This window comes from Heterodontus francisci, chromosome 13 (assembly GCF_036365525.1).
Source record: "Heterodontus francisci isolate sHetFra1 chromosome 13, sHetFra1.hap1, whole genome shotgun sequence".
NCBI classification, from domain to species: domain Eukaryota; kingdom Metazoa; phylum Chordata; class Chondrichthyes; order Heterodontiformes; family Heterodontidae; genus Heterodontus; species Heterodontus francisci.
In genome coordinates, this window is record NC_090383.1 from 83,455,955 (window position 1) to 83,474,045 (window position 18,091).

The window sequence follows — 18,091 nt, forward strand, 5'->3', positions numbered from 1 at the left end:
CAACACACCATCCTAGAGTCATGTTTACTACCACAGTAGCACAGTACCACAGTAGCCTGTCTGATCCTGACTATTGAAATCCCCTATCACTATTGCTCTTCCACTCTTCTTCCCCCCTCTGTGCAGCTGAGCCACCCATGGTGCCACAGACATTGTTCTGGCTGTACTCCCCCGAGGAACCATCACTCTCCCCAGTATCCAAAATGGAAAACCGATTAGCAAGCAAGCTAGACTCAGGGGACTCCTGCACTGCCTGTGGTGTGACCACCTCCCTAAACGTGCTATCCACATAGTCCTCTGCCTCGCTATGCATAACAGTGACTCCAGCCGCGTCTCAAGTTCCACAACCCGGACCTCAAGCTTCTGCAGCCGGTGACACTTCTGCAGATGTGTTCGTCTGGGACACGTGGTGCATCCATGACTTCCCACATGCCACAGGACATACATTCCAGTCGGCTGAGCTGACCTGCCATAATGTAACTTTAAAAACTTTTTATTACAATGAGAAGTACAATAACTTTCCAGTTACTCACCCATCAACGTCTTCCCCTGTACCGAAGAGACAGGCAACTACTGGAGGCAGAGAGGAAGAGAGGAAGAAAAAGAGAAAGAAAGAGAGAGAGAAAGAAAGAGAGAAAGAGAGAGAGAAAGAAAGAGAGAAAGAAAGAGAGAAAGAAAGAGAGAAAGAAAGAGAGAAGGAAAGAAACCCCTCCCTCATGCACCAAACTCCCACTTTACACTCTGTGCACACAAATTTATTTTTTAAATTTATAGTTCCCCTCCTTAGTGAACTCCCTCAATTACCAAACTCCCTTCTTAACACTCTGTGCCCTCCAGTAGCACTCAGTGAAGACAAGTAACACTGAGAGTCCCCTGAATTTATACGCTGAGAACAATGCTATGTCAGCTCTGCTACAGCTCAGAAACCAGTTTAAGCTAGCTACCTAATTAACTAGCTACAGATACTCTCAGAGTGTTAGTATACCCCTGTTTAAAACTGCAAGGGTCTTTCCTGCTGCTGAACCTGTGTTCAGCTGTGTGTGTTTAAGAGACAACACTAGCTGCAGTGTTGAGCTCCAAATTTGGCATCAAATCAGTATTACACGCCAACTGATATCTAGATCTGCCAGCTCTGCATACTCCTGGTGGACATTCCCTGCACACAGGTAACACCCTTGCATAATAGCATCCGGCACAGTTCACACCAGAATTGTGCATGTGCACTGCAGACAACATTTTGGAGTCCAAATGGCCCTCATAATGCCAAAAGTACAGGTGCTGAGGAGCCAAATATCATAGCTTTTCTTTCTTTCAGTAGACCCACGAGCTGGGATACCTGCTGCAGCTCATGAGCCTCCATGCCCTTTGAGCTGCTGTATTTCCCTCTCCATCAATTAATACGCCAGACACTGGCTACTACACCCATGCTTAGACAAAAACTAATGGTACTCACTGTCTTCTGTTACAATTCTTCACAGGTTTGAACTTCTGTAAATACTCAACTTTTCATGTGCCTCCACTGTTGCTAACAAAGTACTGATTGCCTTAACAAGGCCTTAGGTTCAACTGTCTTTTTACCAACTTTTTGCAAGCATTTCTCATATCTAATTTTGAGAAGTAGGATTATTCAGCTCACCGACAATCTCCCAGCATTCCATCATACATTACACATATTTATTTTGACATCATGCTTCATGGACAGAGAAATACCAACCTCCTGGATTTTACTAACATAGAATGAAAGAGACAGGCACTTAATACCAACTAATTGTCACACAAAGTACACATGTGGGAGTATATTAATAACAATAATGAGCAATTTCAGTGAAAAAGAAATTTCCTGTTGAAGAATTTTGCTCACTCTTAAAAATAATTTGACAAAATTTATGCACTTTTATTGTTTTGCAGACACAATCTGTGACTCCTTTGACAAAACTTCAGATTCCCACCTAGATCTAATTACCTTATTAATACAAGTTAATTGGTACTGAAGGCAGGAGTCAATTTAAGTCATTACAGCACAGACTACAAAAGAACTCATAAGTCCTTGTGGAATAATTCTGCTGTTTATTGTAGGATAATGATGTGTGTGTCAGCTGCAGCATTCCCACCATCACCAGGGACTGCGAGCATGTTGAATTTGTAACCTGCTGTCTTGGATTATTTTAAAGATGAAAATGATGAAGGATAAGTCACTAAATCAGTGCCCCAGTATGAGTCACGAGTCTTCAGATGATAGGGAAGGGAAAAAGAAGAGAAAAAATATATAATTAAGTCTTAAATTTATGTAGCACCTTAATGCAAGGGGACGAACTCTATCGATTAGGAATACTGTTAAGGCCAGATTCTCCTTAGGTGTTGAATTAAAATGGTGCCAACACTCAGCTGTGTAAACAACTGAACAACTGCAAATGTTAAGTTGGGATAAATTGGGTGATGTTAGAGGTGAAAATAGGTGTTCTTAGTGATGGTGTGCATATGTGGTCAGAAGCGATTCTCGGGGGAAAATATGGCACTAAGGTGGATAGAAAAGATTTCATGCCATTATTTAAAGAGCAGGAAGGTCTTCAGGTGTCTTAACCAATATTACTTCCTTGACCAACCACAACTGTTAGGCCCAGATTCCCCTAAGGTGTTGAATTAAAATAGTACAAACACTCCCTTTTTCTCCCTCTCCCTTCCACTCCCTCAGCAGTTGTATTCTTGCTTATACATTTATTGAATTAGCGAAATGGTCATTCTCTCATTTTTCATAATTACACCCTTTTGTTCAAGAGTTGAATAACATTTTAATCCACCAACATGCCTGAGAAAGGTTACAAAAGCATTGGCATGAAATGCCACAAGGAGGTTTATACATAATTCCTATTAGAATTCAAAACTCTTGAAAATGTACCATTGAGCAGCAGTCTATTTGAGTGAGAGTAAACAGGGAAATTCACCATTAGCTGGCTTTCGATGAAACCTGTAATAATTGGAGGTGTGAGTAGTGGTAAAATTCTTTTTTTGTTTAATGTAATAAAACGTCCCAAGACGCTTCACAGGAGCATTATAGAACAAAGTACGACACTGAGCTACATAAGGAGATATTAGGTCAGATTACCAAAAGCTTGGTCAAAGAGGTAGGTTTTAAGGACTGTCTTAAAGAAAAGGCAACATCACCCAACCTAACCTCTGCCTCAGCTCATTTGCTGCCAAAACCCTTATTCATGCCTTCGTTACCTCTAGACTGGGTGGCGCAGTGGTTAACACTGCAGCTTCACAGCTCCAGCAACCCAGGTTCAGTTCTGGGTACCGCCTGTGCGGAGTTTGCAAGTTCTCCCTGTGACTACGTGGGTTTGTGCCGGGTGCTCCAGTTTCCTCCCACAGCCAAAGACTTGCAGGTTGATAGGTAAATTGGCCATTGTAAAATTGCCCTTAGTGTAGGGAGATGGTAGGAGAATTGTGGGGATGTGGTAGGGAATATGGGATTAATGTAGGATTAGTATAAATGGGCACAGACTCAGTGGGCCAAAGGGCCTGTTTCAGTGCTGTATCTCTCTATGACTTGACTATTCCAACTCACTATACTGGCTGTTCTCCCACATACTACCCTCCATAAACTTGAGGTCATCCAAAATTCTGATGCCTGTGTCTTAACTCGCACAAAGTCCTGTTCACCTATCATCCCCGAGCTTGCTGGCCTACACTGGCTCCCAGTCAAGCAATGTCTTGATTTTAAAATTCTCATCCTTGTTTTCAAATCCCTCCATGGCCTCACCCCTCCCTAACTCTGTAATCTGCTCCAGCCCCACAACCCTCCAAGATATCTGCATACAACTAATTCTGGCCTCTTGAACATCTCCAATTTTAATTGCTCCACCATTGGTGGTAGCGCCTTCAGTTGCCTTTCCTTTAAAATCTACCTCTTTGACCAAGCTTTTGATCATCTGACCTAATATCTCCTTCCATAGCTCAGTATCATACTTTGTTTTATAATGCTCCTTGGGACATTTTGGTATGTTAAAGGTGCTATACAAATATAAGTGGTTGTTGTAGAGGTCTCCATTTAATGTCTCCTCAAAAAAATGGCACATTCAAGAATGCAGCACTCCTTCAGTCCTACACTGAAGTGCCACCCAAGTTTATATGTCCTACTCCGAGTAGGCCTTATATCACAAGCTTTTGAAATTTCAATGACTAATTCACATTGACACTAGAAAATTGGAAGGAACAAGAAAATAATTTTACCACTACTCACACATCCAGTTGTTTCACCAAAGGTGAATTTCCCTGTTTACTCTCACTCAAACAGGCTGCTGCTCAATGATACATTTTCAAGGTTTTTAATTCTAATAGGAATTATGTATAAACCTCCCTGTGGCATTTCATGCCAATGCTTTTGTAACCTTTCTCAGGCATGCTGGTGGATTAAAATGTTATTCAACTCTTGAGCAAAGAAGGGGGCGGAATTCTGTCTTTCTACGAAAAATGAGAGAATGACCATTTTTCTCTGCACTAAGCAGAACCCAAACAAAATTGCATTCTGAGAAATCATTCACCTTAAAGCCCTATGCTCCCAGAATTTTGTCAATTACAGAAAAAAAGTCATTATTTGTGAAAAGAATGTATCATCCTGAAATGCCTACAAGAAGTTTTTAAGGAAATTCTCGCACTATTGCATTACTAATTTAAACTTAAATTGAGACAATATAATTGGAATTGATTATGCTGTTATGCAGACCACAAAAGACTAGATATTATGTAATCCTCTAAAGTGACAACTGAACTGAAAGATGTTATATTCATTTAAATCCAGCTAAGACTATATTCTTGTAAATCTGAAACAAACTTACTGTACTAATTGTGATCACTCTGATAACCATGCTAGTTTTGCATGCATATAATTAGGAAAATAAAGTTGTGTTAGACATACAACTTTATGTTCATGTTAATTTATTCATCTTTGGTGAGACAAGAATCAGTTTTCAATTAAGGCTGCATTTTACTCAGAATATTGGCAGAATATTTTGTTAACCTTTTTTGAGCTGGTTTAATGTCAGGTAACTTGAAGCAGGCTAAATTTGGCATGAAATATTAAACCCTAGGCATACAAAGTTTTTTCCTTATGTTTGGGATATGGATTTCCAATTTTAATAAGAGCTTCAATCCATGACACACATTAATCTTACACAGTAAACAGATTAGCTTACCCAAATCATCCAGTTTGATCCCTTTGGGTACCATCTGGAGCAGAATAGTTGCTGTTTCTTTTACGAGTGGGAAAGCAGATGATAGAACTATTATAACCATGATGATTGTCAGACCTGGATCAACATAACATTCCCAGTTACAGGTTTCATCTTTGTCAAGTGGAAATACGTAGAATATAGTTGCAGCAACTACCACCACCACAGATCCCAATGCATCTCCCATTACATGTAGAAGGACACCTAGAAAATAAGTATTTATTAGAGACTTAACTCTTATAAAGTACAGTAAAGTCAGTGTACAACACTAGACAGCGATCACTGTTAATCTAAACTGGCTCCCTCCCCTGATAAGTAATGTATTTGTAGTCTGGAACAGTTTCACTCTAACAATGCATATATGAAAAAGCCAAGGATAAGGAAAGACTATTTGACTCATTGAAGCTTGTCACTCTAGTACACCATATCACCCAGTCTACCATTCAATTTCATTTAGAACACATAAAAAAAGTGGGGGGGGACGGGAATTTTAACATTGGTGAGCACATGGATTTGGGTACAGGTGGGGAGTGAAATTCAGCAAAAATGTGAGCTCGTAGAAAAGCCAGCTCCAACCCACTGGCTTCTGCATTTAACTGCAGCATGTTAGGCTGCGTGTGAGCAAACCCCTCGGGAAAGACAGGTTGTCAATTTCATTACGTTAATTGCTCAATACAGCAATATAAATGTAGGTGTTGGACTTTAACTTTGGCTCCATGGTTTTCTGGGCTTCCTGGAAGTCACCAGTGAAAGCAAGGCAAATAGATAGTGGCAATTGAGGGGAGCTGAAGCGATGACAGGGAATTACATCAATACTGAGCACTCACAGTGGCTCTCCTACCTGCTTGTGTGAAAGGGTTTGTTCACAGTACTTGGGCTGAGAGGTTACTTTGCACACTTTGGAGTTTACTTTACATACTTGGGAGGTGTCATCTACACTTTGGAGCTTTGGAAGTCTGATTTGCACTTTGGAGCTCTGATCTATTATATCAGTATGGGCTCTGCTTAAGCTCTGTTACTTTGGGACTCAGATGAAGACCAAGATGACCACCAACAGAACCAGCAGTGCCATCAGGAGCATCATGAACAGCAGGAACTGCACCAGCAACGTCTGCTGCTCACAGGCCAGCAGCTCCACAGGAGATAGGGAATCAGCAGGGAGCTGCAGATCGCAGGCGGCATATCTGGCCCACAGGGTCTACAGGCAGAGGATAAGCTTCCTTTTCATGTTGGACCACTAGTGTCTCAGGAGGCTCAGAGTGTCCAGTGGTGCCAGATATCTGCAGCCTTCTAGAACAAGGCCTGCTGCTAACTGGACCCGAGGACCAAGCTTTACCAGCGGCTGTCAAAGTCACAACATCCTCAACCTTTTTGCTTCTGGATCCTGCCAGGGCTCTTCCAGATACATCTGCAGGATCTTGCAGTCAGCAGCATTCAAATGCATAAGAGATGGCCTCTTTGCCAGGGCTGGCAATTGTGTCAGCTTCGCCTGTGATGGTGCCAGTCAGAATGAACGGGGGCTTGGACTTGTGGCACTGGTTGACTTCCCACAGGTGCAGGGCATCATCAACTGCACTCACGAGGCAATTAAAGTACCCACAGATCACCCATAAGTGTTCATCAACCGCAAAGCTTTCCACTCCATCAATGTGCAGCTGGTGTACAACCGCAAAAAGATCTTTATACAGGTGTGCGCAATATTTCCGGGCAGCTGCTTTGATACTTCTGTCCTGCGGCAGTCCACCCTCCCTAACATCTTCACACCTGGAACCAGATGTTTTCTCGAGGACAAGGGATACCCATTTAAAACGTGGCTGATGACACCTCTCAGAATCAATGTTCCCCCTAAGCTGCGTGGCCACATGGCCATCATTGAACTGCTTCCTACAGGTATCCATGAGTGTGGCATCATGCTTCCGCTGCAGACCTCTTGTGGTACCTCCAACTACGTCTTCTTGATGTCCCCAGCCAGCTTCTTCTTCTGCCTGTCGCTAGGGAACAGTATATCCCTCCAGGTCCTCACAACTCCCAACAGCATATCCAGGGAGGTGCCACTGAATCAAGGCCCAGTCTTTGACCTTCTGGTCTGGTTTGGACTCTATTCTCCCACTTCCTTCTCTTTGGCTTCCAGCTTCAAACTCATTCAAATTGCATGTCTGAGCGTCCCTTTATGTGGGGAATCATCATGCCTGCTGAATCCAATTGGTCAGGAAATTTGGAAATCATATGGTAATGCAGTAACTAAGTTAAAAAGCCATTGATAGATGTGTTGCAATGACTTCCAAGTTTCCCATGCACCTCCAGGCATCTCCCCCCACCCCCACTCCCTCCTCACCCTCCAGCCTGTCCCAAACTTAAAATACAACTCAAAGTCTTTGACTCTAATATTTCATCTGGTGGACTATTCACCCCTTGAGTAAGGATTTTTAGATGTAAGTTTTAAAAGTTAACTTTCATTCATTTAAATTCATGCCCTCTGGTGCAATTACCCATCTTATCTTGAACTAATATTATAGATCCACATCTCTATGACACTAAATATTTTATATACCTCACTGAGGTCTTATCTTAAACAACTGCTCTCCAGGTAATAGAGCTCAAACATATCCAACATCCACTTGATCCTCTTTTATACATGGAATCATTTTTGGTGTTCCTCTATTTTCCATGCCCTCTTCCATGCATGTCTGTCTCTTTCATGGTTAACATCACTGATACAAGACTTGGTGCTCTCAATGAGACATGACAAGACAAATCATGAAATGGAAGTATTGCAGTGGTTCAATGGAGGGTGTTATTCTAGAGTTGCAGTTTTAAAAAAGAACTTGCATTTATTTAGCGCCTTTCGCGAGCTTAGGAAATCCAAATGTGCTTTACAACCAATCAATTACTTTTGAAGTGTAGTCACTGTTGTAACATAGAGCAGCAGTTAATTTGCACACAGCAAGGTCCCACAAACAGCAATGAGATCAATGATCAAATCATTTGTTTTAGTAATGTTAAGGGCTAAATGTTGGCCAAGACACAGAAAAACTCTCCTGCTCTTATATAGTGCCATAGCCATTTATGTCCGCCTGTGAGGGGCAAACAAGGACTTGGCTTAACGTAATATCCAAAATATAGCACCTCCGACAGTGCAGCACTCCGTCAGTATTGTAGTGACGTGTTACCCTAGATTATGTGCTCAAGTCTCTGGAGTATTATAATGGCAAGCAACAAAAAAATTTTTTGCAAGGCAGAAATGTCCCATTCTTGCATCAATGTTTATCCTTATTCTAATAAATATGAAATGTGCAATAAAAATAAAACAAATTCCAAGTAGGTGGAAAAGGGGAGACACTGTTTTCTCATTCCCACCAGACTGTCTGTGTGGAATTTGCAAGTTCTCCCTGTGTCTGCGTGGGTTTCCTCCAGGTGCTCCGGTTTCCTCCCACAGCCAAAAGACTCTCAGGTTGATAGGTAAATTGGCCATTATAAATTGCCCTTAGTATAGGTAGGTGGTAGGGGAATATAGGGACAGGTAAGGATGTGGTGGGAATATGGGATTAGTGTAGGATTAGTATAAATGGGTGGTTAATGGTCAGCACAGACTCGGTGGGCCGAAGGGCCTGTTTCAGTACTGTATCTCTAAATCAAAATAAATCAAATCAGATCATAGCTATTACTGACATTCAGGAAGGTCCAAAGATGGCAGAGAAAGTATTTCATCCAAATGGTACAGTAGATGTGATATTAATTTTAAAAGATCATGTTAGTCAATCCTGGGATTTCAATCTAGAACTTTCTAGCCCTTTCAAAATCTCAATCAATTGAACTATCCAGCATACTGACAAAAATGGAGACGGTGAAAAAAAGTAGGTTTGGATCTCATGTACATTAAATTAGAATATGCAATCTAAACCTCTTAATTTTCACTTCTCCATTTATAATAAAATATAGTACAAGTTACATTTTATGAATAATAAATGTTTCATTAAACTATTTCAAAACATCAACTTGGTAATTAGTGTCAGCTTAACGTGGCTTAAAGCAGTATAACATTAAGTCTATAATACTCTAATAAAAACTGCTTATTATCACCTTAGCAGACTGGGAGAGAAACAGCCCTCACTCACCACATTATTACAACAGAATTTCTCTGATTCCTTTTTTCTAACACTATTATCAAGCTGCTTTCACTTGACCTATTTATCTCACTAGTGTCACTGAAGAAGGCACATGGAGACACCAGAAGCACCTCCAATCAGTCTAAGACAAAGGAATTAAATTGATAGTGCACAAAGGAGTCCATTAGAGAACTCCCCACAGTTGTTTCACAGCTCACTTTTAAAATGACAGATTACAAGGAAGTACGATGGCAACCTCCCTGGAAAGTACAACAGTTCAGTCTGCCGGTTCACTTTTCCTTTCTGTTTTCCCAAGCCAAAAATGTTAAGATATCTTGCTATTTTAATCTTAAATCATCATCACATCTTTGAAAGGAGTTTGAAAAATCTTTACTTGCTTCTTTACAAACACCTAGCACAATAATGTGCGAGGTATTAAAACTAGTCATGCAATAAATGCATGTCACATGATCATGGTGAAACTGACAAGTGCTTTTCTAGCTCTTGTTCTCCAAAGGTAAAAACAAACATTCTTTTCTGTAGCACTTTGCAAAAAAGCACTTCCATTGCTCAGAATCCAGTGATTAGCTGACCCATACAAACAAGAAAGATCCAGGGTACAATCCTTGGTCTGTGCTAAGCTAGCTGATCTCACCTGATATAGTGGTGCCCAGGATTCTAACTCCCTACAGTGAGTGCAAAGAGAAAAAAATCCACACAAAGTTGGAGGCGGGGATAGTATATAATCGGCGGGATGGTGGCGGGGTGGGGGGGGGGGGGGTTACCCTGCCACCTTCCTGCCCTGCCGCCAATTGAGGCCCTTAAGTGGACAATTAATGCCCAATTAAGGGCCTCATCCCTTCTCCACCAGTATTAGCCCAGCAGCAGGTGGGCCTGTCGCTGCACGGGGAGCACGCCAAGCAAACCCATGCGGGTTGCATGCTGCCTTTCCAGGTGGGGGTGGTGCCCTCGTTAAAAGGCACTTAGTGGTTGATGGAGGGAGCCGGCATTAGGAACGGGAGGTCCTGCTGAAATCCACCCCCTTCTCTTACTGCCGACCACCCTACATCCCCACTCCCCCACGACCGCTACCCTGTGAAACCCCTCCCACCTTGACTTACCTGTGGCCTGGGTCCCTCACCTCCAGTGGGTCCAGTACTGGCAGCAGCCACTGCCTGTGTGGTGGTGCTGCTCAATTAAAGAGCTGCTTGCCTCTGATTTGTGTTCAGAGGGTGAGAGAGAGACAGAGGGAAATGTCCCGACTCCAGAAAAGTATGCAAAATCTGCTCCGGCTGCAGTCAATGGGGGTCGAGGTCAAGGTGGACCTCCATGAGGTGAAGAGCCAGCAGGCCTCGCTCTTTGCCACGGAGGCCTCCAAGATCATTTTCTGGTCCAGAGTCCGCTCCTTTGAGCAGAATGAGATGTGCTCGCGTTACTTCTTCCAAGAGGTACACACACAGAGCTCTGTGATCAGAAGCCTGAAGGAAGAGGATGGCTCGGTAACGTCTTCACAGTCTGACATACTAAGGATCAGCAAATCCTTTTATGCTGGGCTGTATGATGCAAAGCCCACAGTCAGCAGAGCCTCCCAGTCCTTCCTGCCATCTATCACAGAGGTCTTAGATAACAGCACGAGGGAGAGACTGGACAAGCCGTTAACTCTGGACGAGCTGACAAAGGCCGTCAAGCCCTTCGAGACGAGTAAAACTCCCAAAAGTGACGGCTTATCAATTGAGTTGTATTCGGCCCTGTGGGACTGGGTCGGCCCAGACCTGCTGGATGTATACGAGAGTATGCTTCTGGCCAGCAGCATGTCAGAATCCATGAGGAAAGGCATCATCACCCTCATCTACAAGCGGAAGGGGGAGAGGGCAGAAATCAGAAATTGGCAGCCCATCTCACTGCTTAATGTAGACTACAAGATTCTGTCCAAAGTCATAGCCAGTCGAGTCAAGTCTGCTCTGGAGTTGGTGATTCACCCTGATCAGACCTGTACTGTACCCGGCAAGAAGATCTCTGATAGTCTCGCGCTACTCAGGGATACGATCGCCTATGTATGGGACAGGAGGGTGGACATCTGCCTCATCAGCCTGGACCAGGAGAAGGCTTTTGACAGGATATCACACACCTACATGATGGACATGCTTTCCAAAATGAGGTTTGGGGAGGAAATCTGCAATTGGATCAAACTGCTCTACACAAACATCAGTAGTGCAGTCTCAATCAATGGGTGGGAATCAGAAAGTTTCCCAATTCAATCTGGAGTCAGACAGGGTTGTCCTCTCTCCCCGGTCTTGTTTGTTTGCTGTATTGAACCCTTTGCTGAGTCTATTAGGAAGGATGCGAGCATAAGAGGGGTGACAGTCCCAGGAAGCGGAGGCACTCAGGTGAAAACCTCCCTATACATGGACGATGTCGCCGTCTTCTGCTCGGATCCACTGTCCGTTCGCAGACTGATGAGTATCTGCGACCAGTTCGAACAGGCCTCGGGAGCCAAAGTTAACCATGGCAAGAGCGAGGTCGTGTTCTTTTGGAACTGGGCTGACCAATCCTTTGTCCCCTTCACCGTCAGATCAGACTACCTGAAGGTGCTGGGGATATGGTTCGGAAGGGCCGGGGCGTGCACCAAAACCTGGAATGAGCAAATAGCCAGGATACACCATAAGCTGAGCATGTGGGAGCAGCGTTCTCTCTCCATTGTGGGTAAGAACCTGGTCACCAGATGCGAGGCGCTCATGTTGTTGCTGTACGTGGTACAGGTCTGGCCCAAACCCCACTCCTGCGCCGTGGTGGTCACCCGAGCCATTTTCCGCTTCCTATGGGGATCCAAAATGGACCGGGTCCGGAGGGACACGATGTTCAAACCTCTGGATAAGGACGGGAAAAATGTACCCAATGTCGCCCTCATCCTGATGATCACCTTCGTGTGCAGCTGCATCAAGCTGTGCTTAGATCCCCGGTACGCAAACACCAAGTGTCACTACAGGCTGAGGTTCTATCTGTCCCCAGTGTTGCGAAGGAAGGGTCTGGTCACATTGCCGCGGAACGCTCCATCCAGTTGGACCGTGCCATACCACCTATCCTTCGTGGAAAAGTTTCTGCGGAAAAACATTTTTGACCACCAATCCATCCGGCAGTGGTCTGCACGGAATGTACTCAAGGCCCTACGGGAAAAGGAAATGATGGATCCTGTCGGATGGTTCCCCGAGCAGACTGCCAAAGTCATTTGGCAGAATGCCTCATCACCAGAACTTTCAAACAAGCACCAAGATGTAACTTAGCTGGTGGTGAGAAGAGCCCTCCCTGTCAGATCAATTCCTGCACGCCCGGAGTCTCACACCCTCCGCACAATGCCCTCGAGGTGGCTGTGGTGGGGAAGAGACGGTTGCCCACCTCTTTCTGGAATGTGTCTTTGCAAAGCAGGTGTGGAAAAAGATGCAGTGATTTTTGTCGAGGCTCATCCCAAGCAGCTCTGTAACACAGGAGTCTGTGCTCTACGGGCTGTTCCAAGGGACGCACACCGAGATAAACATCAACTGCTGCTGGAGGACTATCAATTCGGTGAAAGACACTCTTTGGTCTGCCCGAAACTTGCTGGTCTTCCAGCGCAAAGAGTTGTCTACGACCGAGTGTTGCAGACTGGCACATTCCAAGGTCCAGGACTACGTGCTGAAGGATGCACTAAAGCTTGGGGCAGCTGCGGCAAAGGCTCAATGGGGAAAGGCCACTGTGTAAAGTCCCCCCACCAAGGTGAACTGAAGGGCTGGATCCATGGAAAACCCCTCGAACTGTATCCAGAAAATATTTGTTTGCTGTAAAATGTACATGGCATGAAAAATGAAATGGAAGGGTTGTGAGGCAACTCACTCCAGTATTGAAGGAAACTGACCTCCTCTTCACTCTTTGTATTGTTTGACTTGGTGCTTTTTGGAACTGTTTTGTAATGTATATTTTACAGATTTTTATGAATAAAGTATATTTTGGAAATAAAAAAAGCTGGCCTCTGATTGGCCAACAGCTCTCAGAAGGTGGGACTTCTGTCACTAGGGTTCTTGATCCTGAAGAAGGCTCGCTGCTGTCCATTTGTGCCTAATTAGCACTTGGTTTGGTGGGCCTTCCCCAGAGAAGGCGACATGAGGCTCTCGCCAGCGCTTCAGCCAGTGGTCGAGAACCCTGTCGCCCAGATAAAATCTCGGCCACGGTCACTGCTTACACTGAGCAGCTCAAAATTGAGCATAAAGTATGAAGTGTATTTTTAAAAACGCAGTGATTTCATTTTAACAGTAGCAGTGAAGCTGTTAGTTTATTGAGAATGTGGTTGAGCTGCATTTTTGGATTACTGTAGGCAAAACCAGTATTGCAATAGACACGTATCAAACTTAACTATGGAGTGCCATTGATTGCAAACTGGGTAAAAATGTATTCTTTAATACTATCATATCTGACTGCACAGTTACATTATAGAATATTAGAATATGTTCTATAATTGTATGGATGAATTCATTAAAAGTAGCCACGCATAAATAATAAATAATCACAAAATTAATGTCAAATTAGATACAAATTGGGACTCAAGTTATGATTTGCTAATACAGCATCAGGAATTTGTACGTTATCAAATGTATAATCTGTAATGGTATAACTCTGTAAGAAACAAATTTCTTGTGGTTTACTTGAGAATGTAACTAGCAAGTTCCCATTGTGTTGGTCATAATGAGTCAACTGTCAGACAATTAAGCTCTAAGTGCCTTCAGAACTTACAACAATTAAACTTTGTGGCCAGTTAAAACTGCATTTTACCAGTAGAATATATTGTTCTAAAGCTCCGACTGTTACAAAACAGTGTATCATCCCAATTAGTGTGAGCAATGCCACAGGGGATTCATTAATTTTTTAAATGCTATGTAAAATGGTGCTAAATTGGAGGCTTTTATTTTTAATATCGCGCATTTGAAAACTGTTTAAAAGCTGTTTACTTTGATAAGCCTGAGTCACCTGTCCCAAACCGAATAACACCGAATGCTTTGTACTTTGAAAGATGCACGGTGTTGTGCCCTACATGTCTTAATATTAAATATTCTAAAAGGGGATTGGGAGAATGTAGGAAATCATGTAATTGTTCTTAACTCACATTATTTAACAACTAAACATTGTTACAGGAGAACTAGTGGCAAACTGTTGCAGACAAATCTGAAGCTACATTCTCACTTAGTTAAGGTAAACTGTGAACAAACTAAATATTGGAATAAAGATGCACGATAGTGCACTCACTGCACAAACTCCAGTCATCCTCTCGGGGACTATGACATTCTTTCCCATTGTTTTACCTCGAATATTTAAAGCTGATGCAGTAATAGGCGCGTTGTTTCCTCTTTGTTCTCCTGTGCCGGTTGCCGTGCAACCTAAAAAAAACCCACAAAGTTCGATGATCAGACATCCTCGTAGGAAATTTGCTGAACGCTCGGGAGTTCTTAAGACACACTGACACTGATATATGAACATTACTCACACAAAATAAAACATGCTCCTATAAAAGACACGTCCGATCATTATTATGCAAAATATATTGCAAGATGACTAAAATTACAAACACTGATAAAATATATTAATGTACAAAGTATGTTAGAAATCCCAATGGTATTTAATATGTATACATTGGTCGATATTGGTAGCTTTCCCATCATAAAGTATTTGATTTTGCAGACATATTGTTCTGTGATTTGTACCGAGAGCTTATTTGTGAGCTAAGTGCAAACAGCACCGAGCTCCAAATACTGTCCCCGTCATAACAAACACAATGTTAAATTTGACGTCAAACATCACCGGCGCGATTCCCACAAGGCGAGGTTAATATCTGTTCTTTGTGTTGAACAAGAATCCACAGTCACCTGTTGAACTGCTTCCGATTTTTTTCTTGCAACAACAGTCTTGGAACAGGATCAGACCGATGATGTTCACCGCCAGTCCGAGAGCTCCCACGATCAGCACCAGCTCCACGCCGTCTATTCTCTGCGGTTTGATCAACCTGATGATCGCCTCGGCGAAGATGGTGAAAGTCAGGGCTGCGAGGAAGACGGCGTTGGCCAGCGCGCCGACCACTTCAGCCCTGACGAAGCCGTAGGTGTTCCTGCGGTGCCTCTTAATTTTCGACACATTGGCCGCCGTCAGTCCGATGACCAGGGAGAGCAGGTCAGACAGCATGTTGAAGGAATCCGACACCAGTGCTATGGAGTTGCCTATGTGTCCCGACACCAGCTCCACCACGAAGAAGACGCCGGTTATCACCAACATAAAGATCAAGTGACAGTTGTGCCCTGTGCGTCTCCCCATGCTGGTGCTGGAAGTGGCAGCGACAGGCAAATGAGGCGTCTTGTGCAGCCAAAACAAACATCCCCCTGTACGGCAAGTCAAGTGTTACTCAGTCATTAATTGTGTTTGTATGTTATCTAGGATTTTGCACTTCATCTCCACCCTACCCTGATCCAGTGGAGCAACATACGTCTTAGGTGGTTGAAATGGTGCAGAGTATGGGGAATCCATCGCAAATGGCATTCCGAAAGCAATAATGCTGCTCTCTCTTTCAAAACATTTTTTTGGTGATTTTGTTTTTGTATTTGTCAAGTTATAGTTGTACTTTCTCCCTAAACTTCTTAGTAAAGAGACGCTCTGTAAGAAAACCAAGTCTTCTATCAACTAAAGCCTGTGCGCTTAGAGATGCTGTGAATGGAATAAACTGCCCAGGATTAATATGGGATTCCCACCACATTGTACCTAATGTTTTGAAAAGTAAGAAGAGTAAAGTTGTGCTGTCAGACCAATGCATGAGAGGCCTAAAACTAACTTTTATTTATAGATTGAATGATAGTGAAAAAGTAAGAAACTAACATTACAATACTTACAATGATTAAAAATATAAGAAAATCCTGGAAACACTCAGCAGATTAGGCAGTAACTGTGGAGAGAGGAACAGAGTTAATGGGGGAATTTTCCCATGTACTTGAGGCAATTAACAAAGATATTTGACAACACAATGGAATTTCTCAAACGGTACACAGGTCCCTTACAGTCAGGAGCTCATTAGCTGAGACAAGGCAAGATCAGAGCAAGATGTCATTGTTACCTGAAACTGAAAGGCAGTAGGCTCAACACAGCAAAATGGCAAGACTCAGGGGGCAGCCATTGATTAAACTCTAAAGGAGCTGCTCTGTGGAATCCCTGCTAGTAATGACAAAGCATTTGATGAGCACTCCTGCAACAAAGGCAGGCAACTCAAGGAGGGAGTGAAGACCAGTATTCTGTGGAGGCTCCAAAGGGAAACAGGTGCTATCTACTAAGAATATATTCACTGGAGTTCAGAAGAGTGAGGGGGGAACTCATTGTAACCTATAAAATTCTAACAGGACTTGACAGGGTAGATGCAGGAAGGATGTTCCAGTCAGGCCCAGAGGGCTGTCAACCTCACCTCCATGGCAGGATTCCCTCAGGTGTAGATCCACTCATGTGGCCATCACTATAATAAGCCCACCAGCTGAAGTGCGACTCCATTGCCTGGCATTATCTTCTCCTGCAATGAGACAAAGAAGAAAAGAGGTTGTGCATGAGGGTCATAAATGCACTTCACTGCGTCATTGGGAGCACAGCTCCCTGCGACCGTGAATGCTGTTGTAGGGGCAGAGCGAGACATCCCTCTGTGGCGATGCAGACTGGCAACTTCTGCCTCCCTGTGTCAGGGACTTATACTCAGCTGAGGAATTTATGGCTGCCACATGATATTCGCAGAGCACTCCCTTTGCCAGCACTCATGAGGGCATTGAAGCGTTTCCTGCTCTGTATCCATGTCCTGCATACGACGCCAAGGCTGCTAACCTGTTCCACCACCTCCAGTCAGGCCTTCTTTGTGAGGCTCGCTGATCTCCTCCTTCCATCCTCTGGAAAGAGCACCTACCTCCATTCCTTCACCACGTGCAACTGCACCTCTAACAAGGCATCACTGAATCTAGGGGTTGACCTGCCACATGTGCCTTCCACTGTTTTCCGATTTTCCTTCAGCAACACTTCTTCTCCTTCCTTTTGTGAGTGAAGCCACTGCACAGACTGTTGATTTCCCTTTAAATATAGTTTCATTGCGCTGCCAACCCAGTCTCCCGCTCGCCTCCCATGAATTGGCCACCTGCTGTAATATCACACTGGATGTCCCGCTAACTACATGTTCTGGGTTCGTGACCCAGAAATGTCCCCAACATTATGTTCCTGATGCTCACGGCAAGATTCAGCCCAATGTTCCAGGTCAATCACCTTTCATCAGAACTGGAAGAAGTTTGGTTAAAATAATTAAGCAGAATCAGCCCACAATCTTAAGGCGAAATAGGCTTTTAAAATACAGGTGATTAATGAAAATCTCAGTTCATCCATGGAGATCTCTTGTCAGAATTAACCAGGAGAAAATTCTCCAATATTTATTTCAGTCCAGAGGGCCATAGGAAGAAAATGGTCAAAGGTATATGTATATATATAGGAGGTATACAGTAAATGGCAGAAAAATTAGGAGTATTGACAGGCAGAGAGATCTAGGTGTACAGGTCCACAGGTCACTGAAAGTGGCAACGCAGGTGGATAAGGTAGTCAAAAAGGCATACGGCATGCTTGCCTTCATCGGTCGGGGCATAGAGTATAAAAATTGGCAAGTCATGTTGCAGCTGTACAGAACCTTAGTTAGGCCACACTTAGAATATTGCGTGAAATTCTGGTTGCCACACT

General features: G+C 43.6%; 1 protein-coding gene across 1 annotated transcript in view; it reads right to left on the reverse strand.

Moving 5' to 3' along the window:
- The window catches only part of slc30a10 (solute carrier family 30 member 10), a 39,254-nt gene extending 23,590 nt beyond the window's left edge, over positions 1 to 15,664 (reverse strand). Inside the window, exons 1-3 of the mRNA XM_068044135.1 lie at positions 15,223 to 15,664; positions 14,662 to 14,736; positions 5,193 to 5,432 (exon numbers count right to left, since the gene is read on the reverse strand). Coding sequence (XP_067900236.1) covers positions 5,193 to 5,432; positions 14,662 to 14,736; positions 15,223 to 15,664 — 757 coding nt within the window. The remainder of the gene's footprint in view (positions 1 to 5,192; positions 5,433 to 14,661; positions 14,737 to 15,222) is intronic.
- Positions 15,665 to 18,091: the final 2,427 nt, after the last annotated feature.